The sequence below is a fragment of the Ambystoma mexicanum genome, chromosome 10, assembly GCF_040938575.1.
Source record: "Ambystoma mexicanum isolate Mex_15411 chromosome 10, UKY_AmexF1_1, whole genome shotgun sequence".
Classification (NCBI taxonomy): domain Eukaryota; kingdom Metazoa; phylum Chordata; class Amphibia; order Caudata; family Ambystomatidae; genus Ambystoma; species Ambystoma mexicanum.
Genome location: NC_090932.1, coordinates 231,781,864 through 231,807,223, shown reverse-complemented (window position 1 = coordinate 231,807,223; position 25,360 = coordinate 231,781,864). Strand labels below are relative to the sequence as shown.

General features: G+C 48.8%; 1 protein-coding gene across 2 annotated transcripts in view; it reads right to left on the bottom strand.

The window, feature by feature from the left end:
- BMP1 (bone morphogenetic protein 1) overlaps positions 1-25,360 on the bottom strand; it is a 984,430-nt gene that overhangs the window by 389,968 nt on the left and 569,102 nt on the right. For both annotated transcript variants that reach the window (XM_069617748.1, XM_069617749.1), the window contains exon 14: positions 9,282-9,442. In XM_069617748.1, coding sequence (XP_069473849.1) covers positions 9,282-9,442 — 161 coding nt within the window. The remainder of the gene's footprint in view (positions 1-9,281; positions 9,443-25,360) is intronic.

Here is a 25,360-nt window from a genome sequence, read left to right as displayed (position 1 = left end):
AGAGAACACGAGAGAGACAAAACGAGAGAGACAGTACACAACGGCTACCGAACGGAAAGCACCCCTAGCCCAGCCAACGGACCCACTGGGCTGAGGCCAACAGCACATCACTGCTTTCTTGCACTTTTCCAGCTTATTCCCGCTAACTCGCCCTCCTCCTTCCCTTTTTATTTTCAGTGCCGCCAGCGGACCACTCTGGTGGTGATAGTGCGCAGTACAAATATCCTTTAACATTAACATGTCTGTCCTATGTAGGGACTGAAAAAGTATGGCGGACGCATTATTTTGCTAGGCAGGAGCCAGAGCGAATAGTGGCAGAAATCAGAAGCAGGCCCTTAAGAAGTTTTATTGAGTAAAGAGTGAAAAATCAGCCAAGAGAACTTGAGACACATGGGCTAGACCACTGCATGCCACAGAGAGCAGATAAGGCATAATTTGCTGCGGTTGGAAGTGAAAGATGTCTGCTCCGCATGTAGCACACCAAACTCAGAAACGGTTCCACTAATGTTCGTAGCAAGAAATGGCAGCAGGAGCTCGAGCAAGGTGGAGTGAGGCTGGGAAGGTGGACCACTCCCTAGTCCCCGGAAAAGAGGTTGAAGATTTGCAGCAGCTGGACTGGCGATGCTGATGAAAGAGCCAGGAGCAACACAAATAAAAATGTACTGTCCACGCAGGGGCCACCCGAGTCAGTCTGCACTACCTTGGCATGAAGCTCCACGCTGCATGGTTGCAGGAATCTACTTGCAAAGTCAAGACAATTTGAATTGGCCCAGGGGGCAAGCAGATCTATGATGTGAGACGTCCACAATGTCTGTAAAATGCCTATAACTTACTTCATAGTGGAGGTGTGCCCACTCTTGGCAGGAATGGAGCTCCCTGCTGGGAGAATCAGCCACGCACATGTGGATGTCTGGTAGGTGAAAGAAGATAGGCACATCCCCTGAGCAAGATGCCATTTCCTGAGTGGTGGCATTTTGGCAGACAGGAAAGCTGATCTGAAGCCACTCCATTTACGAATATAGAACGTGGTGGTTCCATCGTCTGTAAACACATGAAAGGCTTTCTGAGGTGAATGGCTTCAGAGGCCTGAACACCGCCCACAACTCCAGGAAAATTGCTGATGTGGGCTCCCCAGTCATCCCTGGATGCATCGGATGTAACTGTGACCTGGTGGCTTCTGTGCTGTGAGAGGAGCTCCTTGCATGAGGCTGGAGATTTCTGAAGAGTGATGTGAAATTGACATGCGAGGAACAATTTGTCGTCCCAATGGTCGGCAATCTACTGCAAGTCAGCATTTGGGAACTCCTAGACAGGTCGCAAGTGAAGCGACTGTCATCTTGGGAGGGATTTTCATGTCCGGGCTATGGAAATCTTGTTGCTGCAATAGTGTTTTGACGAGAATGGCGTTGACCCTGTCGAGGGATGGGGTAGCAGTGTAAGAGGACTTGTCCAATTGTATTTCCAGGAAGATAGCATGAGCTGGGAGGATGTAACCAGGAAGATGCAGTAGGAATCTTTAATTGAAAGTGGCAGCCTTTCACCACCAACGCAGGAACCTGCAACAACGGTGGTGAATGCAAGTGTTCTACTTGTCCAGGGATGATGGAAAACATTTTCCTTGGTAAGGTGGGCGAAAACCTCTTTTCTTTTCCGAAATCTTTTAAATTATAGTGAGCGGAGGAATATGTTGTGGTAGCGTAGGCACGAGGATGGGTATCCACCCAACTTTACTTGGACCAGGAAATAGGTACCCTGATATTCTTGAGACAGAGGGACTCGCTCCACAGCTCCTTTGGCCAGGAACACTAGCACGCTAGTGCCACTAGTTGAAGCGCCTGAAAACAGGTTGGCTGGCTTGTCGGTAGGGAGAATTGCTGGCAGCCTTAGTACTAATTGGGAAGTGCGCCCATGGGCGAATATGAAAAACACCTAGTTGACTAATGTTATTCGTCTCCATTGGTTTTCGGAATGTAAATAGGAATCCTCCCACTGTGGTGCCCAAAACCAAGGGTGTCAATGGGCAACAATGAAGCTGGTTGGATTTTCCTGTAATTTGAGAAGGGCTGTAATATATGTGAAGATTCATAGGGTTGAAATCCAGCTTTATATGTTTATATGTCTCACCTGAGACGTACAACACACTCTGTATCACTGGTACCCCCTCAGGGCGTAAAAATTGAAACAGCTGCATCATTGCCGAGTGCCAATGGACCTTGCATAGGCCTTCTCCTCATTAATTCATTATAGATAATGCCCTTGCGATTAATTTCTTCTATAGCTGAACCTGCCAAGAACTAAGCTTCCCATACAAATGGATTTTGATGATGAGGCGTTTTACGGAAGAGGTCTTTCGTAGACAAGGGCTGTCTCCTCCCAAATTGACAAGAACACGTTTTATAAGGCTTTCTACTCAAAAATAGCTATCTTGTGCAATACGCAGTCCTAGACGAAACCCTTCACTGACAAGGTTGCCCACGACAGATTTCTGTAATAGGCTTTTGTAGAGGCATGGCCATTGACTAAATAGTTGTATGCGAGGTTTCAATCGCAGATGAGGCCCCCTCAGAGGAAGGCGGTGTGTGGAAGCTTTTAGTAAATCAGGCCTTTATTAGAAGAGCCGGTGCTGACGGTCATAGATAATGCCCTATAATAGGGCCTTTATTGATGAGGCTTATTTGTGGACTATGGTCCCTTGTAGACAAGGCTCCCTTGTTGACAAAGTCCACTCATAGAGTAGCATTTTCATTGACTGGCCCGTTACAGCTTAGGATCTCATTTGGACCAAGCACCCTCATAGAAAAAGATCTTAGCTGATGAGCAAGAGCCCTTTCCGTACATAAAGTACACTCGTAGAGGAGGCCTTTTGTGGACTATGGTCATTGGTTGATGAGGCTTTCTAGTAGAGGAGCCTGTCATGTTAACTAGCTGTGTTCCTTGACAAGCCTCCCTCAAAGACGGCCCTTAACATGCACAAGCTCTTTTGTAGACGAGACTAAGGTGGATGAACTGGTCTCGTACAAAAAGGCGCTCACATAGACAAGGAATAGACAAGGTGCTCTCATACACAAGGCGCTCTTGTAGACAAGGCACCTCGTGATGACTCCCTTGTGGACGAGGCACACTCATGAACCTGCTGACGTTTAAGAGTCCTCCTAATTTCAGAAGCCATTCTCCTTGACTAGAATCTGATAAGGTTCTCCCATAGATGAGGCTGCATCAGAGTAGGCTCTCAGACCAGTATCGTTGACTAGTATCTCAGACGAGCTTGTCATTGACTGGCGTTCTTGTTGTGGGCGAGGCTCTCTCGTAGACGAGCCTACTAATGATGAGCCTTTTCATTGATAAGGCTCTCATAAAATAGAATGTTGTTGACAAGACTTTCTTGTAGATGAGCCTGTCACTGACTCATATGTTTTGTAGACAAGGCGGTCATTGACAAGCCTCCTCGCTGATGAGGCTGTCTCCTAGAAGAGCCTGTCATTGATGAGCATTTCTCATTGATGAGGATTTCTCGTAGACAAGCCTGTTGTTGATGAGTGCGTGTTTCACTAGCCTTTCTTGTGGCTGAGCCCATCTTGTAGACAAGGATCTCACGTATATGAGGCGGTTGACAAGCCTGCCATTCACAAGCCTTTCTCATTGATGAGGCTCTCCCATAGAGTAGGCTCTCAATAGGTAGATGACTCTCTCGTTGACTAGCCTTTCTCGTAGACTTGGCTCCCTCGTAGAGGAGGTAGACTAGGATCTCTCGTAGATTAGACAGTCAATCACAAGTATTTCTCATTAACTAGGCTCCTTGCAGACTAGCCTTTTCATAGACCAGGCTCTTCCATAGACCAGGATCACCCATAGACCAGGATCACCCATAGACCAGGATCACCCATAGACCAGGATCACCCATAGACCAGGATCACCCATAGACCAGGATCACCCATAGACCAGGATCACCCATAGACCAGGATCACCCATAGACCAGGATCACCCATAGACCAGGATCACCCATAGACCAGGATCACCCATAGACCAGGATCACCCATAGACCAGGATCACCCATAGACGAGCATGTCATTGACTAGCCTTTCTCATAGATGAGGCTCTCTCGTAGACGAGCTGGTCATAGATGCGGTTGTCTCGTGGACAAAGCTCCCTCGTGGACTAATGTGCTGTAGACTAGGCTCTCTTGTTGACAAGCCTGTGGATGAGCCTTTCTTCTTTATGGATGAGGCTCCTTGGTATACTAGGTTTTTTGTAGACAAAGCCCCACAGCACCTGATGCTTCCCCTTGACTATGCTTACTGTGAGAAAATAAGCTATGTTTATTTCCATCTCCTCCATAATACCTTTGAAATAAAATGAATAGTAAATTAGACAAATGTCACTTTAAGCATGGGGTTTAGATGCACCACCATTCACTGTCGCAGAATGCAGCCATGGATTCCCTGTTCTTGGTGTGTGTGTCGGAACACTTTGAAACTGGGATTGGGAGTGCCTAGTCCCAATCCACATTTCTCCCAGTGGATTGTTGGTTTCTGGGCAGATGTAGGTTTGCTGGATGTCCATACGTGAACAGCTACTACCCGTTTGAATGGTGCAAATCCTTCCCATTGGTGGACGGGTGCATCTCCCAACTCAAATGTTGGGGTGGTGGAGTGTTTCTGGAGCCATTCTGAAGGTCGCCCACTGGTAGCTAGAACCCGAAAAGCAAAGACCACGCTGAGAAGACCCAGAGGACTGCATTAGAAGCAACCAGCATTGCCCAAGCCAATCACTGGGGATGTTTTCCTTCCTCTCCAGCGACTAGGGTACATCAGGAGTGGCTCGTCCATAATTTGCAACGGGGTGTCAACCCACCAAACATTCTGGATGAGCAAAACCAGCCTAGTGAAAACACTAAGCTCTCCTCGGATTGGCTTTAATTGTCAATGGGAAATGTGGTTCAAACGGACCATGTAAGGCCGGACCTTTTTGCTTACCCAGCCTTGCACGATCCACTGGGGATGCAGGCTGGAGTACTGCAGATCTAAATGTACTTACCGGCATTGCTGTGGACCTTTCCTGCACATTCATGTGGACTGGGCGTGGAGCAGCGAGTGCTCCAGCTCATCCTTGTATGTGCAGGTACAGGAAGTTCTCCCCGATTCCTGTGCGTGGTACTGTCGGGTTTCTCAATATCTCCAGAATGACTCACCTGGGCTTTCTTTCGAGATGGCTTGATGAGGACCTTTCCTTGGTGAGTCTTCTGTTTGGACCGGGACACATGGAGATAGGGGGTGAGACACTTCAGATGCCACCCTGCCTGGAAGGTTGTTACTCAGACCAGGTAACCTCCAGAGATGACTGCCAGAAAAACACAGGAAAAAATCTTCCTGAAAGAAGTAAAAACCTGAGTGTTGTGTTAAGGTGATGAGTCCAATAGACTGCAGGCAGGTTCCAGGGAAAGCGAGTTCCAGACAGTAGTAAAGAGTGAGTATGCCACAAGGCAGATATGGAAGCATGGCACTTTGTAGGGGTCACAGGGATGACAGAACAGCCAAACAGAGAATTCAAAAGATGCGAGAGTTGAGCGAAGCCTTGAAGGGTGAAAAAGGAGACAAGAACCCAAGAAAGAAGCACGCTTAGCAAGGTAAAGACATACTGAGCGCTGAGACGCAGGCTCCCCATCTCCACGTTCTGTATTTGTAAACACGACCTGCAGACAGCAGCCAGCGTGTTTTTCCATGCACAACTAGAGCGCACGTTCTGCTTCCACGTGGAACTGTAGAGCACCAGGTTGGAAGTAAAAATGGCACCCGTAGCTTAAGGCTGTGTGGGAGCCAGGGAGCCAAAGAGCTGTCGTAGGAGCCTGTCCTGAGGCAGAGCAAATTCTGGACAGAGGGGTGCAAGTAAAGGGAAGCATGTGTGGTTGTATGTGAAGGAATAAGTGTATGTTTGAGTGCGCACGTGAATGAGGGAGTGGATGGTTGATGGGTGTGTGGGTGAAACATGAATGGTGTTAAGGTGTGCGAGTGAATGTCTATGGGTGTGTGAGTGAATGTGTATGAATGTATGCGGTTGTTTGCTTGCATGTGCACTGGTGATTTGATTGGGCCTCTGATTTGGGGCAGGTTAATGCTGCATAGCATCTTCTACTAGGCAACCAAGGGTAAAGCAAACATGAGTGTTATTCCATAGGTAGACTGGCCTACATTGGTGCAGTCTGAGTATATTTTCTTACTGTGTCATGGCATTTTATTAATGGCGCATATTGGTGCGAACTAAATGGACATGTATGGGCACAGCCAGCATGAAAAAGTATTTTCTACTGGCATATAATGTGGGCAAAGGCATCATGAAAATTAGTTGGAAAACTCTCTAGTGCACTGTTGGTGACTTGCATCTATTGTATTTTTTCATGCGTTACCCTACAAAACCGGATGCAAACTGTGGGGATTTTGCCCTAATTTGTCTTATAAATTGTGCTGTAAAATGCACCATTTTAACCCATGATTTTTAAAATGTTCTTTGCCTTGAGAATCCCTTGGTTGGTTCGGCTCCCTTGCTATCTTCGGTTGCGAACACATTTTTGTGGGAACCATTTATGTCCCTCCAATTAAAAGATCCACCAACCATCATTGGGGAAGACCTTTGAGCCTTACTCTCCTAAACTTGGGGGGCCTAAAACAGATGTATGTCCTGCATGCTGTTCTGCCATTTGTAGACTTCAGAAGTTTCCCTGGGTCTTTCTTGCAGCTGACCATCCCTCAACGCCACATCACTTCAGCGAGACCATCCAGATTTGGAGCTTGGGAATTAGCAGATCTTCAGCATGTGGCCCAGGAACTTTGTTACCTGCAGCAGCTGCTCTCGCATTTGCAAGACGGGCCTGTCTGAAATCTTAGCACAAAGTCATTAACCTGCCACCTTGCCTCGCTTGCCATGTCCTACGGGTCTTCCTTCATCGTGAGAGTAGCAGTGATCATCCTGCAATGGGGTTCCCGTCCAGTTCAGGGTCTTCTGGAACAGAGATCAGAACCGCTGCATGGGTGGAACCAAACCTGAAAGCTACGACTCGGATGTTCTGCAACAGGACTTGACAGTATGGTTCACTGGCACAGTGATATGATATGATAGTTTATTTATATAGCGCCTATACACAATGTGTTTCAAAGCACTTCAAGGCAAGTGAAGGCACAAGGGAAAATACAATGACATTCTTACAGGCCATGAACAAGAAGAATGTGAAATTAACTATCGCACTAGGCCTGGCGACATTTCAGATAGTGCAAGAGCTAAGACATAGGACAATTCTGATAGAGTAAGTGCACAGAAGAAAGCAAGTCCTGCATGAGAGTTGAGAGAGGGTGACACACCGTGAGTCAATGAAGTCCCTAAAAGTCAAATCCAAGCATTGGCAGAGGTAGGATGTGGGGGGGACACAAATGGAAGGGGGGGAAGCAGGGTAGAAGAATCAAGCAAAACAGGCAACTCCTGTATGCAAGAAGGGGGGGACAACGGAGCATCACAAGGGACCAGAGGTGGGGGTGGCCTGTGGGGACAGAGGGAGTAAAACACATGTTGGTGTATGCTTACCTGCTGTCTGGGCAGGGGTTCGGGCCCTGGTCCTCCTGGTCCGAACAGGGCCAAACAGGAATTGCTCTTTTCTTTGTCTGCCCTTCACTTCGGATGCCCTTGATGTAAGAGTTGAGAACAAAAGGAAGAGGCAGGGCTAAGAAGGTGGGTGGGGCTTAGTCCAGGTGACCTAGATCCACTTGCACCTGCTCCCCACCTGTAAAGGAAAAGAGGCTGGAGGACTGCTTAAATAGGAAAAAGAGTGGCAACCAGGAAGGCACCAGGTAGGCAGGGCTTAGGCCAAAAGAGCGGCAACCAGGAAGGCACCAAGTCGGCAGGGCTAAGGCCAAAAGAGCGGCAACCAGGAAGGCATCAGGTGGGCGGGGCTTAAGGCAGGTAATTGTAAACTACCTGTGGGTGGCTAACTCAAGAATTGGAGAAAGGGGCCAAAGTGTAAATACCACTCTTGTTGCTCGCCCTTTACCCCATAGGGATTGCATTGGCACAAAGTCAACAACCTTAACACTACCAGGCTAGTTTAGGATTGCTCCCCCTGTGCCTCCAACTGCCCCAGAGTGTACAACTTGTGGTGTAACTCCATTCCTTTCCAAACCTAGTCGTATTTATTGGTGCTTTAATCTTTTAATACTACTTACCTGTTTGCTTTGGTTAAGTCCCAGGCACACTTGTGTATTGGACTCATTTCTGAAGACTGGCACTTACTAACTTGGTTAGGCAAAGACTACTGAAGTTAAAGTTAACTGGCTTGAACCTGGTTGCACAAAAACAAACGCTCCACACTTTTCTGGGTAGTTTCTACCATTTCTTTCATCGTAATTAACCGTTTAGCAGTGTAAAGTGTGTGTGTACCGAAATGTTTATACTATTCTTATATTGTACTTGCACGTGTCGTTGGCCTAAAAGTATTTCAACACATCTACGTTGACCTCTATTACTGGGCCATCTCTAAATGTTAACTGTACCTACATCCACGAGGCTAGCCTCTGAGAAGCCATCACAGTGGCAGCTTTGAAAATCCCTCCTAACAAAAAAAGTCTTCATTCCAACACACAGTGCTCACCTCCGAAAAAAAGCCACGACCTTACAATTGTTCAAAACCCTGTTACTCCCACATGACCTTAAAGAAGCAACTCCCCATTTCCCGGGACCTTTCTTTGTTGTCTTTTTACCTTAGGGCGCGTGCCATTATGTGGTTCAGTCGACCTCGGAATCCTTACCGACACACTTGATTGCAAGCCCCAACATGTAAAGGTTTAACAGGATACTGCATACAATTCCAGACCCCCGCCCCCTCCACTAGATGGCAGGACGATACACCGGGGAGATGAGGACAATATCTATTCTACCATATATAGAGGAATTATGGGTGAGCGTGTTCAATATATACCTAAAAAGGAGTTAACATTGCTTATGTTTCATGCATATCATTAAGAATTAGGGACTTGTTTTTAAAGAATGGAAGCTCATTTGTGGATTCTGCTACATGGATACACACTGGAATTGTGCACATTGGTATTTGATAAAGACAAGGCGCGGACGCCTGTGTTTAAGATGAACAGCTATATATTTCACCCTCCTGTAGATTTTAGAGTAAGGATGTATGGTTACACCCCCAACATGCAACAACGGGGTGCTACTGTCGCTTGCGTTACGTTATATACACTTATGGTTAATATGCACAAAGGAACTGGAGGTGGGGGGCAGACACTCACGTCATTGCCTTCCGTTTCAAACTGGTCGAACTGCAGGGAGATGCGGTACTGCGTGGGGGCCACCAGCTGCCAGATGCAGTTCTTGTTGGGCGGGTATTCTTTGGGCCAGCCCGGGCTAGTGATGGAGCCATTCAGCTTTGTGAGGAATCCTCCGCAGGCGGCTGTGGGAAGGAGAGCAGAAACGTGAGGGCAATGAAAGGACATGGCACAACACAAGACAACAGACAATAGGCACAGAGAAGGTCGAATCCATGGCAGGAGATAAAAGCCTAGTAGTGGGAACAGATGGAGGACCTGAAACAAGGAATGCACAGTGAGCACAGAATACAGCGCATAGAAAGTTTAGAAACACAACAAACGGCATCAGAAATGGAAAACAGCCTGGTCCTGGGAAGACGAGTGGGGTCAAACTATACTGCTGGCACAACTGGAAGACGTTTATAGTGTGGACACCACTGGAGAATGCACGCACGGACAGCATTTCTGGGAGGAAGCTGGCCATACAATGATGGAAAAAGCCCACACTGACTGAATGCTCGTGGGAAGTAGTCAACAAACCACGATGCATGATTACTGGGTACTGGTGCTAGGACGCCCTACAGAGCCCACTTCTGGAAAGCTGACACTGAAGGGGGTATGCTGTTGGAGCTTGCCAGTTGTGTGCAGGTGATCACCGAGAGGCTTGCTAACAGATTCTAGAATGCAATAGCTGCTTAGCTCCAAGGTCGTCAAGCTGGACCACGGAGGTCAGGAGAAAGTTCGGCATGTTTTGTGCCTTGCCACCAATTCATCCATCTCTCCATTAGACTCCTTGCCATTCAAGAGCAGCAGACATACCAGTGCTGTTGCTAGGAAGCACGCACCGATAGGCCACTTCTAGTAAGCTCACAAGAGGGGGCACTGCGGTTATGAGGCTTCACCTTTGGAGTGCTGCTGGGAAGCCCACAGTGAAAGGGTGGCGCTGCAGCCAGCAGGCCCACATCGATAGGGTGGCACCCCTGCCAGGAGGCCCGCAGCGATAGGGCAGCGCTGCTGCCGTGAGGCCCACAACAATAATGTGGTTCCTCTGCCGGGCGCCCCACAGCGATAGGGTGGCACTGCTGACAGGAGGCCCACAGCAATAGGGTGGTGCCACTGCTGAGAGGCCCACAGCAATAGGGTGGTGCCACTGCCGAGAGGCCCACAGCAATAGGGTGGTGCCACTGCCGAGAGGCCCACAGCAATAGGGTGGTGCCACTGCCGAGAGGCCCACAGCAATAGGGTGGTGCCACTGCCGAGAGGCTCACAACAATAGGGTGGTGCCACTGCCGAGAGGCCCACAGCAATAGGGTGGTGCCACTGCCGAGAGGCCCACAGCAATAGGGTGGTGCCACTGCCGAGAGGCCCACAGCAATAGGGTGGTGCCACTGCCGAGAGGCCCACAGCAATAGGGTGGTGCCACTGCCGAGAGGCCCACAGCAATAGGGTGGTGCCACTGCCGAGAGGCCCACAGCAATAGGGTGGCGTTGCTGCTAAGAGGACCACAGCGATAAGGTGACGCCGCTGCCCAGAAGCCCACAGCAACAGGGTGGCACCGCTGCTGAGAATCCCACAGTGACAGGGCGCAGCTGCAGGGCAGCTCATAGTCTCTATAGACTTCAGGTAAGCCTGGGCCATTGGGGACTACCATTTCCATCAATGCATTAGGAGCTCCGGTGACTACCATGCTGATATTTGGACCCCTTTAGCAGCACCCATGGCAAAGGAGGACATTGATGAGACCTATCACGGCTCAGCAGGCATTCAAGGACAGGGATCTTCCTCTCCAGCAGGACCCCTCTACCTGGTGGAGGGCAGCAGAGCCAAGAAGTCATAGTCCGTCAATGAGCTGACTTTTAACGTTGTGCAGAATGGAGGGCTACACCATGTTTATAGCACACAGAGGTCCAATTCCAGGGGTGGTAGATCAGCTACAGGCCAACAGATTCCACGAGCTTCAAGGAGATGTCCAATGAAGTTGCTGTGAACCTTATGATCCTGCTTGCTCAACGGAAGGCAACACTGCAACAGCCTCCCTTGGTTGATGGAGAGCAGAGCTCCACCTTCCAGGCATTGGCTTTGACAGAACTTAACAGCTAGAGCTTCCTGGCATCCCTGTGTGGTCTTTCATGCTTCGGTTCCATAGTGTCAGTGGTCACATTTCCCAATGGCTCCAGAGCCCCTGCTGGTAATATAGAACCCTGGTCTGGTGAGTCCCAGCCAACCTATCAGAGAACCTGCAAAATTAAAACCCTGAATGGCTGATCCTTCCATGGCACATCAATGTAACTGATAAGATGGATTCTTTGAACCAACCTTGTAGGACTGTTCTGATAGGTCAAACCAGTAAGTGAACATGGTATGTGACACTCAGTCTAGCCAAACAATCAAGGTAACGTAGTTTGAGCAGTAAGGCAGACTTCAGGAGATATGGGGAGAGATGTTTAAGTACAGTTAGCCACACCAAAAATAATCAATTACTGGAGTCTACACAGAAGTACAAAACATATAATTTGATTAGGCCTTAAACACTAAGCAGGTAAAATGTCAGAAAAGCCTAGGTCACCAAAACACACGTACTTATATATATTGTGAGAAACCTTGGGTATTCTCTTAGTAAAACCTTGAGAATTCCTTATTTAGGTGGCTAGGACACAGCCATCGCTGTTGGATCCAGTTTCTGGGGGTGGACCAGTGGGGGAAGATCACCTGGGTAGGGGAACCCGGGGTTATGCTCGGTGGAATACCCCAAGTGAGATGCAGTACGAGGAGTATGGTAAGGGGAACAAAGTCCCTGAAGCTTTTATAAGCTATTTCCGCTCATCATCTCTTCCACCCATTGAATCTTCCTTACCCAAAGGTAAAAACAACCCATTTGCATCTGGTAAATTTATTAAGAACCACAACTCTCAGAACACTGCTTTTCCTGGTTCCTATCTGAATACTCCCGGTCACTCTTCTTCTTGTCCCTCGGATTAACATTTCCACAATTACCCCCGTTTATTTCATAGTAATAATCCTGGTTATTCCCTTTACCCCACATGCCCTACCAATTCCGTCCCTCTGATTGTCATCTTCCAAGCACCCAATCAACTATAAAAGAACACTACCGATCCAACAATTCCCTTTGTTCTATTCTCCATCCTGGTCATTTTTGTCCATTGCACCAACCTTCCCTATCCCGTCCCGTAGGATACTCGTATACTCCATATCCCCCCACCCCCTTTTTCTGACACAAATACTTTTTCACACCCAAGACAATGGACTAATATAAAACATGTTTACCTGACAGAAGGGTTAGGCAAAGTCAGGCAATTGATTCAAATCACACACACCTGACGGCCTTTCCTTTTCCCCACAGGCATAAAAGGTGGAGCAAAAGAGCACAAAACGAGAAAGGCGAGCATGGCAGACAGCACAAAGATACAGTTTACAAGGCGCGGCAGTTCAAGAGAAGGAGAAAGGTGGCTGGAATCGAGAGGGTGGCGAGGAGAGAGGTGACCTTGCCCTTTTCACCCCAGGCCCATGAATTCTTCAAGCAGAAAGACATAAAACCGCAAACAATAGCACAAGTGTCTTGCAGCAGATGTCAACGGTACACGGGGCAGGCCTATGCCGATAAGCAGGAGCGAGAGAAGCTCCCGCGCATGTGGTACCAGCCTTGACTCCAGAGAGAAAAACGAAGCAGTTCATCACAGCCGGTGAGTTGAGGGGAGAACCAATAAGAACCAGGCTGTGTTGAGTGAGAGTGACAAAGTGGCAAGTTTGACCCAAGTTGAAAGACTGTAAAAGTGTGAATGGGGAGACCAGTTGCAAAGGGAAACCGACACCACATGGGTGTTAACTGAAGAGACTCTGGTCGATTCTCTACTGAGTGAAACTACAGAAACCAGAAGGCCGCAGGAGAGCCGCCAAAGATAGTTCAAAGTGGTCATACAGGAGGTCAAGCAAAATCCCTGTACAATTGAAAGTCTGATCTACAATCTGATAAAAAAGTCTGATCTACAATCTGATAAAAAAAAGTACCACAGTGCGAGAAAACAAGGGACGCAAATCCCACCAATCTTGAAGTGAGTGAAAGGAAACTGGCAAGGGTGAACTTGAAGAAGGGATGCCAGTCAAGAGGGGCAAAGTCTAAAGTTCCTAACAAACAGTGTTGACAAATGTGAATCCGGCAGAGGAATGTCCATGTAAACTGTTGGGAAAAGACATTGAGAAACAAGGGAACTGAATCCCGCCAAAGAAGAAGAGAACCAGTCAAGAGGGGACAGAGCACGACCGAGGGAGATCCAGAGATGAAGCTATCACCCAAGTACTAGCAGTTGGAACTGACAATCAAGAGGAGTCCGAACCCGACTGAGGGAGATCCAGGGGTGAAGCTATCATCTAAAGTTCAATAAGAAAAGAACTGGTGTAAAATTGTGGAACACAATAGGTGAAGGGTCAGCGCCCAGAAGAGGGGGACCCAGAGGTGAACCATTATCATCCTTACAAACTTTCATTTGTTAATGGAACATTTGTTTTGGTTGTTTTGAACATGTCAGGCCCTCGAGGGCAAGAGTCTTTCGAAGGAAACAAGACTCGGCCATCGACAGTCCTAAGAGCTGCCATTGGAACTGTTGCCTCGTGCTGGAGAAGCCCGAGACTGTACTATACTCCACTATCCCACCTTTCCCTGTGCTCAAAACGTGGGGGAGGGAGACCCAAGGCTACCGTATCCTGACATATTATTTGAGAACACTTCTTTCTTTTCTTGAAAACTATCCCACACCCATTGTTTATTAGTTGTAAGGATTGGCAATAGGTTTTCTTAGTGTAAGCCTTTTTGTTTGACACCTCCAATAGGACTGCTTTATATTTCATTTGATGGTCGACGCTTGCTCCCATCCTAGATTTAGGTTTAGATTAGGCGTTTTTCCAACCTGCATTTAACATTCATTGTTCAATAAAAACCATTGATTTGTGATCACTTGTGTCCGTCTTACTTGTTGCCACCATATGTTCCTTATATATGGTGTCAGCAGTGGGATATGATCCAATTGATAATCTTTGGAGAACCCCATTACCTGTAGAGAGTCCAAATAGTGACCTCCATACCCCTTTGCAATCCACAGACAAACCCTGTCAAAACCCTTTTGCCTTCAATGGTTAGAAACCAATGGAGAGCATGAAACCTCCCTTCCTGTCCTTGGAACAGAAAATAGGAGTTCCATTTTTCCCCTTAAGCTCTCAAGCCATTTGTCCCGACCAAAAAATGAGAGAGGGAAATAGCTATTACCTCCGACGTCCCTACAACTGCCACATCCCAGAAAGAGATCACATTGTTTATGTCCCTGGGTTTATGGATGGATTATTCTACCACCTCTGCCATCTATGTGGTGCCCGTCAAAAACCGGCGTAAAAAATCTCTCCCCTCACATCATGAGGAAATTAGGTAAAATTGGCCATACTTAACTTTTCCTCTCTGCCCAAAACCATTTGGCGGGGTGAAGTGCTAGGAACTCATATGACAACCTATGGAACTCCCCACCCGAGAGAAACACTAAAAACCCAGGTGGGTTTGATAAGGCCCCAATACACTATCCCATCCTCTACCCTGAGGATTCAAATCCTGCAAGAACCCGCGATGGATCCGTTCTCTTGGCAACGGAAATACAAAATGCTGTTACTAGAGAACTTACTTGCGACTTAATTCCAGAAGAAAGGGAAGTATGTACAGGAAGCATCCCATTTCCCCAGTTTTAGGACTGAAGACGAGGGAAGTTTTGGGGAGTTAACACAGAGGAAAGCATAGTTAAGGGAAATGACCAAAGAGAGCCTAACACATAAGATCCTGGAGAAAATACCATCTTGCAAAACATCAGAACAGGGTATTAAAAACCCTCTACCAAAAAGAACATCACATAATCCCACCTGTACTATTTTGAGGGAATAATAGAGTACAAATCATTAAGGGAAGAGACAAGACACCCGAGTGAGGAGATGCAGAAAGAACCATTTATTAACCAGACAAGTCAAAATATAGAAAACTAGAACACCCCAGAAATGTTGTTTTAGCTTCCTAGATAAGAACAAGGGCGGATCAACATCTACTATATCACTAAAATCTTTGGCTGAATCAAAAACCTTGCAGTTGGAAGTATGCCTATTTTGTGGTGAGAGGGACCATGCCATAGAAATCTGTCCTGAAGCAATAGAATAACTAATGGATAGTCAGAAACGGGAAAGAAAAATCGAGAGAGAAAGAAGTAAAAGAATTCTTTGAATCATCTCTTTTGAAAAACATGATCAACCATGAAAAAGGTTAGAAATCCCAACGATAGCCATCTCGGTAATATGCTGGAAACCTTGAACCAACATTCGGTGTTTCATGTAGAAATTTCCCCATGAAAGCCCATTGTCAAATCAGCAAAGGGGAAGGGCATGTGAGAAACCTGAGGGTATTCTCCGAGTAACACCTCGAGAATACCTTATTCAGGTGGCCAGGACACGGCCATCGTTGTTGCATCCAGTTCATGGGGGTGGACCAGTGGAGGAGGATCACCTGGGTAGGGGAACCCAGGATTATGCTCGGAGGAATACCCCAGGTGAGACGCGGTACCATCACGAGGAGGATGGTAAGGGGAACAAAGTCCATAAAGCTTCTATAAGCTATTTCTGCTCATCTCTTCCACCCACTGGGTCTTCCTTGCCCAAAGGTAAAAACAACAACCCATTTGCATCTGATAAACTTATTAAGAACCACAACTCCCAGAATCCTGCTTTTCCTGGCTTCCATCCGAATACTCCCGGTAACGCTTCTTCTAGTCCCTCGGATTACCATTCCCACAATTCCCCCTGTTTACCTCATAGTAATAATCCTGGTTATTCCAATTTACTCCACACACCCTACTAATCCCGTCCCTCCGATTGTCATCTTCCGAACACCCAATCTACTATGACAGAACACTACCGTTCGAACAATCCACTATGTTCTGTTATACATCCTGGTAATTTTCATCCATTGCACCAACATTCACTATCACGTCCCGTAGGATACACTGACACTCCATTCCCCCCACCTTTTCCGACACAAATACTTTTTCACACACAAAACCATGGACTAATATAAAACATGTTTACCTGACAGGTCCCGACATAAGGGTCAGGCAATTGATTCAAATTACACACACCAGACAACCTTTCCTTTTCCCCACAGGGAAAAAGGTGTAGCAAAAGAGCACAATACGAGCACGGCGAGAATGGCAAGCACGGCAGACCGCACAAAGACTGCTAACAAGGCGCAGCAGTTCAAGAGAAGGAGAAAGGTGGCATGAAGCGAGAGGTTGGCGAGGAGAGAGGTGACCTTGCCCTTTTCGTCCCAGGCCCGCAGGACCTTTGAGCAGAAAGACACAAGACTGCCAACAATAGCACAAGTGTCTTGCAGCAGATGTCAATGGTACACGGGGCAAGACTATGCCGATAAGCAGGAGCAAGAGAAGCTCCTGCACCCATGGTACCGGACTCGACTCCAGAGAAAGAAAAACAAAGCGGTTCATCACAGCTATATGATAAATAGAGGGCAGTGTATTCCACAGTGAGAGAAAACAAGGGACGCAAATCCCACCCATCTTGAAGTGAGTGAAAAGAAACTGGAAAGGGTGAACCCGAAGAAGGGATGCCAGTAAAGATGGGCCAACACACTAGCAAGATAAGTAGTTTATAAGCACCTTTGCAGATACCAGGTAAGTATTGAAGTTCGAGTTACACTTTCAATTCGACCGCAATAGGGGCCCATCCTTCGCTAGAACTCAATTACAGCCAGGCAAGAGCGTTAGGGAGTGGACTTTGCTTCATATAATTGAGAAGGGCTTGAAAACAAGCAAGCACAATCAGGCCCATTACTCTGATTTTTCAGTGACCACCAAGTCAGTATGGACACTTACTTCTACGGTTGGCCCCATTGATGGAGGTCCAGAGGTCACATGTGCAGTGGCTGAAGATTGTGTCCGAGTTGGGTCTGACCATGAGGCGTTTCCAATCTTTGGTTCTGGGATGGCTCTGACAGACTTTGCTGCTGGACAGGCCAGAAACCGTAGGATAGCAGCAACAGTGGGCCCCACAATGTAAAGAGACAGAGTAGTGCAGCAGAGAGGAAAACCTGGCAATAGGCGCGTTACGTGGTGAGGTGAAAGCACCAGCTCCAGGAAGTGCCCATATCATACAGGAGGGCAGGAACAGCAAGAGAGATGGTCTTAGTCGTCCAGTGCAAGATAGCAGCTGGTGCAGCTGAGAAGCCTTTGCAGAGGCTGGGCAGCCGACAGGATGGTCCTGGGACACTTTCAATGGCTTCTGGTGGTGGGCGTTTTGGGCAGAAGTCTGGACTGGTAGTTCCCACCAGTCAAAGAGAAGATGTACCAGCAATGGTCTTCTAGCATCACAGCAAGAAAAGCAGGTCTTCACCAGGAGTTGGTGTTGGCAATGCTGGTTGTCCATTAGAGCTGGGGGAGCAAGGGATTTTATGGGTAGGGCCGAGCCTAGGGGACAGCCAGCATCAGGGCGCGTTTATTTTTGTTTCATATATGGGGATTTCATTCCATTTTGCCTGTTCCGCGTGGGCAAAATTGAAAGAAATGGTAAACTTTGAGAAAATTAAATGCGGCCCTGGTGCCCTTTATAGGCATTTCTTTCCATTTTGCCCATGCGGACGTAGGCTCGCCCACCTCTACTGTCCATAGCTCCAACCTTTCAGATCGTCAGCTCGAGCTGCTCTTCTTTGCGGTCTTGGCTCCAGTGGACATTCTGAGAAAAATCTACAGGGCTCCTTAACCCAAAGTCGGGCTGCCCCAGGTCACTAATGGCAAGGACCTGGACAATTCAAACAGGTAAGGGCTGTCCAATCGTGGACAGCCTCAAACTCCACATCTGCACAACAACAGACATGCTGTCGCATGGATGCCGATTAAGAGCGGATGGTCCGAAGACCCCTTTTCGCACCATGCGTGGCAGTTTCAGGACCTGAGAAAGCAGAAGAATGCCAAACAACAAGACAGCCAAACACAGGGTTTACTAGACATGTGGCCATTTTTGGGTATATGGTCCTTGAAATGTCATTATATAGTTAAAAAAAGAACCACCCAAAAAAAAAAGATGGTGCACGAAAGTGCACTGCAAATATGAATAAAATGCGGTTCACTGCCACCAGCCTTGCCTAGGTACATCAAAAAAGTAACAGACACAGAAAAAGAACTGTAAAATACACCAAGCACATCAATGTATGATGTGTGCTGCATTAAAAACACATGAATCTCAAACTGGGACATGATCTCCCCTTCACTGGCAACCCTGAGGACTGGCCGGTGCCCCCCAAAAAGAGTTGAGCAAGGTAAGCAAAGCAAAAGGGCTGTACATACCTCCAAATACAACAGAAGAACAAGTTACTCTCTTACCTGGTAACATTCTTTCGATGGGATGGTCCGATGACGTATTTCATATCTATGACAGTAATCACCACAGCTGTGCGGCTTCGGAAAATCTTTCGGCATCTGCGTCCTGCATCGATGATGTCGATACGCTGTCCGTCCTTGAGGGCCTCCGTCGAGCCGACATCACCGGATGTTACAGTAGGACGCACAACGCCCGTAGCCTCAGTTGTAGTTTTTTCCCAGAACGTGTGGCACCGATCAACTGCCAGTATGACCACAGAAAGCCTTGCGGAAACGTAAGCTGCAATCGCATAAGAAATTCTGTAGCGGGGAAGGCAGGGAGGGAGCGATAAGGAATACGTCGTCGGACCATCCCATCGAAAGAACATTACCAGGTAGGAGAGTAACTTGTTCTTCGAGGGGATTGGGTCCGCCGACCTATTCCATATCTATGACAGACTCCCAAAGCAGTACCAACGTAAGGAGGTGGGAAAATAATTCAGAATACACAAATTTAGAGTGTCCAATCAAATTGCATAGTAAAGGACCGCCTTGCCAAAGGCCAGATCCTGCCCACGGACAGAATCTAGGGAGTAGTGACGTACAAAAGTATGGACCGAAGCCCAAGTGGCTGCATCACAGATGTTACAAATAGGAACACCCCTCTGCAGGGCAGTAGAGGCAGCCATACCCCTAGTCGAATGGGCCCGTAAGCCTACCCGAGGCTCCTTACCCGCCAGGCGGTAACATTCAGAAATTGCCAAGATAATCCATCTGGACAAAGTCTGCTTAGTCACAGCTTGTCCCAAACGCCTTCAAGCGTAACCAATAAAGAGCTGATCGTCCACTCTGACCCGGGACATGCAAGAAATATAGAAGCTTAAAGCTCTCCTAGGATCCAACCTATGGAGCCTCTCCTCCTCCTTAGTAGGATGTGGGGGAGGATAAAACGCCGGAAGAATAACCTTCTGGCCTAAATGAAATTCCGACACCACCTTCGGAAGAAAGGAAGGAAGGACGAACTCTAAGGACAACCCTGTTCTTATGAAACACAGTGAAGGGTGGCTTAACTGAATGCCTGTAACTCACTCACTCTGCGAGCGGAAGTGACCACAACTAAAAATACAGTTTTAAGAGTTAACAATCTCAAAGGGCAAGAATGTAAAGGCTCAAATGGAGAGCCCATTAGAAACTTGAGAACCAGGTTCAAATCCCAACTGGGCACCTGGAAAGGTGACGGAGGGAACACATTAGTGAGCCCTTTTAGAAACTGAGAAATTAAAGGAATTTTAAAATAAGAACACTCATCAGACGAGTGCTTAAATATGGACAGTGCCGCCAGGTAACCTTTAATGGTACCCACTTGCAAGCCCCTGTGGGCTAAAGAAAGCAAAAAAGACAAAACCACAGGAATGTCACATGAAAAAGGATCCACATTCTTAACCCTGCACCAGTCGCAGAACTTTCTCCAACGGTACAGGGACTTTGTTGCCGGCCGTCTGGCCGAAAGCAACACCTCCATCCCGTCTTCAGGGAGATCCCAATCCTTATACCTCAACCTTTCAGAAGCCAAGCGTGAAGGTTGAGGGATCTGACCTCTGGATGGACAACCTGACGCCCCCTCTCGTGAGAGCAGATCGTCTCGGTAGGGAAGACGATGTGAAGGGCAGATGGACAAGTCGAGAAGGTCCGGGTACCACGTCCTCCTGGCCCATGCTGGAGCAATGAGGATCATCTGGGAACTGAACCTCCGTAACCTCCGCAGCACTTGCGGGATGACGGGGACTGGAGGAAACGCGTACAGCAGTGGGAATGACCACTACACCACGAACGCGTCTCCTAAGGCTCCTCTTGGAGGAAATTCCCGCGAGCAGAACCTTTCGCACTTCCGGTTGACACTGGAGGCGAAGAGATCCACTTGAGGGGTCCCCCAAAGGGCGAAGTACTCCAGGAGAATCTCCTGAGCCAACTCCCACTTGTGAGAGATCGCGCTCTGCCTGCTCAGAGCGTCCGCCGTCTAGTTTTCGTCTCCGGCCAGATGAACTGCCGAGATCGAAATTTCCTGCTGGATTGCCCAGAACCAGAGCTGCATCGCCTCCCTGCACAGAGGAAGTGACCCTGTCCCGCCTTTTTGTTGAGGTAGTGCATGGCCACTGTGTTGTCCATCAGAATCAGGACATTCTTTCCGAGCACAGTCGGCAGAAAAGCCTTCAGGGCAAGCCTGACAGCCCTCAGCTCCAACAGAATGATATGGAGTCTGGACTCCGAAGGAGACCAACGACCGCTGACGGTCAGCTCGTTGTCATGAAATCCCCATCCCGTGAGGGACGCGTCCGTCACGATTGTCACCTCCGACCAGGGCAGCCAAAACGGAGCCCCCTTCATCAGATTGCTTTCGACGGCCCACCACAGAAGGTCCTGGGCGACCGAGGGCGGCACCTGAACGGGGTCCGACATCCTGCCGGAGGACTGAGACCACTGGAGCTTGAGTGCCCATTGCAAAGATCTCATCCGCAACCTGGCCTCTGGCACCAGAAGAATGCAGGATGCCATGAGGCCGAGCAATCTCAAGAACTCGAACGCAGGGAGACTCCGGGCATGTTGAAACTTGTGCACCATCTGCTGAATGTGATTAACCCTCACCTGGGGAGGAAAACACTGCCCCAGGGACGTGTCGAGCCCTGCTCCGATGTACTGGAGCCTCTGAGTTGGCGTCAAGTGGGACTTCTTTAAGTTGAGGGAGAAGCCCAGCTTGTGAAGGGAGTGGCAAGTGACAGACAGATGATCCAGGACTTGCTCGGGAGAGCGCGCCCTGATCAACCAATCGTCCAGGTAGGGGTAGACGAGAATCCCCCCTTTCCTGAGATACACTGCCACCACCAACATGAGCTTGGTGAAGACCCTCGGGGCGGAGGTCAATCCGAACGGCAGGACCCGAAACTGAAAGTGCGAGTCGCCAACCGCGAACCTCAGATACTTCTTGTGCTTGGGATGGATCGGCACATGTAAATAAGCGTCCTTGAGGTCTAGAGACACCAACCAGTCTCGAGGTTTAAGGGCCTGGAGGACTTGAGAAAGAGTAACCATCTTGAACTTCCTTTAGGGTAGATTGTTCAAACCGCACAAGTCCATGATGTGTCTCAATCCCCCGTCTTTCTTCGAAATAAAAAAAGAAGGGGAATACCCTCGCTTGTTCCTCTCCGCTACAGGCACCAGTTCTATGGTGCCTTTCTCCAGCAGGGATTGAATTTCCTGCGCAAGGAGCGGATCTGGACTCTTCAAAGAGAGATTCCCTGGTGGATTGTCGTGAGGCCTCTGCCGGAAAGGAAGACAGTCGCCGTGGGTTATGATCTCCAGAACCCACACATCTGAAGTAATGGCATGCCACTCTACAAGATGCTGCACCAGCCTTCCCCCAACCAGCGAAGCATGGGCCTCATAACTGAGCTGAAGTGGCTGCGGCAGTGCCTGAGGGCAAAGAGGCAACTGCTCGTGCGGCCTTAGCACCTCGAGTACCTTGTTTCCCACCTCTGGCACTCCTATTGTTGCCCCTTTGACTTGCAGCTCTACTAAAGGATGAGTAATAACGAAAGGAACCTCCCCTCCATTGCTGTCCCCTAGGATGAAAAGGCGGAGATTGGCGGACTGCAGCGCCCAACGACTTGGTTGCAGCTTTCGAGGTCTGCAACCTCTCAAGACTCTCTCGTCAGCCTTGCTGCCAAAAAGATGTTCACCATCAAAGGGCATGTTGAGGAGCCAGCTTTGCACATACGGAGCAAAACCCGACTTCCGCAACCACGCAAACCTGCGCATTACAGTGCTTGTCACCATAGAACGGCTGACGCAATCAACCATGTCCAGACCCGACTGAACGGATTCACACATGCCGTCCTTGCCATCCTGCACAATAGCAAATAAACCATCCCGTTCCTTCAATTTCTGGGATATGATCAGCCGCTAAGGAAATGCAGTTCCACACTGTGCGCGTGAAACGAGACAAGGCACAAACGGAGTTGGCAGCCTGAAGCGCCATACCCCCAGAAGAAAATACCTTCTTCGACCAGCCGTCAAAACTTTGTCGTAGTCGCCTGCACCACCAAACTCTCCGGAGTAGGGTGTGTTGTCAAGTAGCAGGGGTCGCCACTGGCTGGGTGATATTTCTTCGGCAAGGACTTGCTCACTGCCGGGAGACTCTCCGGAGAAGTCCAAGCCGCAGCTACCCTTCTCTGCAAGGCCATATGGAATGGCAGCACCGGGTCAGTTGGAGGACCTTGGTCCAAGATATCAGTCAGGTCATCCTGCTGAAAATCCCCAGGGGGGGGGGGCAGACCCACCCAGGTATTCAGTGACCCTCGACATGAGGCACCGATATGAAGATTCGGCATGCGTGCCAGGCTCCGGCCTACCAAACTCCACCGCCGGAGAGGTGTCAAGACCACTGGCGTCATGCAGTAACTGACGCAAGTCCTCAAGTTGACTGTGACCAGAAACAATGTCATCAGGAACCAATGCAGGAACCTCACCTTCCTCAGACCCCTCATCCACCTCAGAAATATAATCCAGAGGCTGGAAAGAGGGTACAGAAAAAGGCACAAAGACATGTTTAGCCTTAGCCATCGCCTTTCTGGGGGGTGCCACCATGCCACGGGGTACCTTCCGACAAGGCTGCCTCGAAAGGCGTTGAGGGCGTTGACGGAATGGGCGTCAACGTCGAGAGCGGCGCCGAAAGCTTCGACGGCGTCGACACAGGCCTCGAGGGCAGAGCCCCCAGCGTGTCTCTCGACAGCCGGGGCGCCGATAACGTCGACAACTTCCTCAGAGGCGGGGCCTCGAGAGAGTCCGTCGACGACCTCGGCGCCGTCAGCGTCGATGTCTCCTTCGAAGACTTCACAGAATCTCGCGGTCTTGATGGCGTCGAGGACTGGGACCTGGAACGGGCATGCCTAGAGCGACCATCCTTGTCCGACCGGGACCTCGAATGTGCCCAGTGGTCGCGACAACTGCTCAAGCCCGAAGGCGGACGAGCAGTGTCTCTAGCACGGCCTCGATCGGCGTCCTCAGACGGCGCGGCCGGTCCGGAGCCCTGCGATTGAAAAATCGCCAACATCTACTTTCGGAATGCACCCCATTCCTCAGGAGTGGAATGCTTGCTGGGACAAGCTACCCGCCCACTGGCGGAGTCCTCGGAAGAGGACAGGCAAGGAGACCTGTGACGACGCTTCCTGGAGTGCCTCGAAGAGGCAGAGGAATGGCGGTAAGACTCCCAGACCAAGAACCCCCGGACTCACGACGACGATGCGGAGAGTCGCCCCTCGAATCGTCCGTCAAAAGACCAGTGGAACGCGACTTCCGGGGCTTGGCCACCTTACCGACCGACAGCTTCTTCTTACGCTCCCGCAAGGCCTTCTAAGTGAGCGATTGGCAAGTTGACACAGTCGTCCCTATCATGGTCCTCCCCGAGGCACCAGAGGCAAGTGTTGTGCGTATCCATCAGGGACATCTTAGAACCACACAACCGACACTTCTTAAACCCGGACCGCGGGGTGGAAGAAGCCGAAGACATCATATTCGATAGCAATGAAGCAACAGGTTCGAAGAACCGAAAGAACAGGATTCAGCGGAACCGAGGCGCACCGAGATCTCCGAAGCAAACACGTTCGTGGAAAAAACTGATCTGAGGCTACGGGCGTCATGCGTCCTACTTTTAACATCCGGTGACGTCAGCTCGACGGAGGCACTCGAGGACGGCGTATCGATGTAAACGACGCAGGACACAGACACCGAAAGATTTTCCGAAGCAGCACAGCTGTGGTGATTACTGTCATAGATATGGAATACGTCGGAGGACCCAATCCCCTCAAAAAGAACGTGTGGTTGCCCAGTATCTGTATCAACTCACATGGCTCATGTTGTTAGTCCTAATGTTCATAAGTACATTAAAACATGTATATAAACAAGTCAGGAGTGATGCGCATATGATTTCAATTGACTGACTGAACCAATCTAGTATGTCACAGAGAACGTCACAGATACTGGGCAACCACCAACTGCCAGCAATTTGCGAGGTAGAGTCGGATCTTAATGCAAAAATAAAACCATTAGCAGCCCAGATGAAAAGAACCCTTTGGAAATATGGTAAATTTTCGATCATACCAGTTCTTAAATTTTACCAGGCTAAAGTTTTGTTATATGGTCTTGAAGCTAAACCACAGCTATGGAACACGTCCTGGCAAAAATGGGAAGGTCTTTTGTGGAAGTATGTCTTGGATCTTCCTATGAGCTTATCCATGGACAATCTCAGATTTGAACTGGGCCTCAGATCATTAAAATGTTAAGCAGGGTGGAAATTGATGGTATTGCAACATTGCATCACCTCAACCCAAGATCACTCATATGCAGACATGAGAAAACATCTGGAGGTGGGTAGCTCTCAATATTTGGGTAGGCTAGACTTTCTGGTGAAAGAGCAGCTTCGGAGTGCGGACATAGATACAAAATTGATGGAGGAAAATCCAACAAAGGCCAACAAAAAAAAAATGGGAGGAAATGGATTGGATCCAGACCCTTGAAAAAATACGATCAGGGACGAATCCGAATCCTCTCCATATGTCGGATAGAAAACTGGGTTCCCTCAATAAATATTTAATTAAGTTCCCA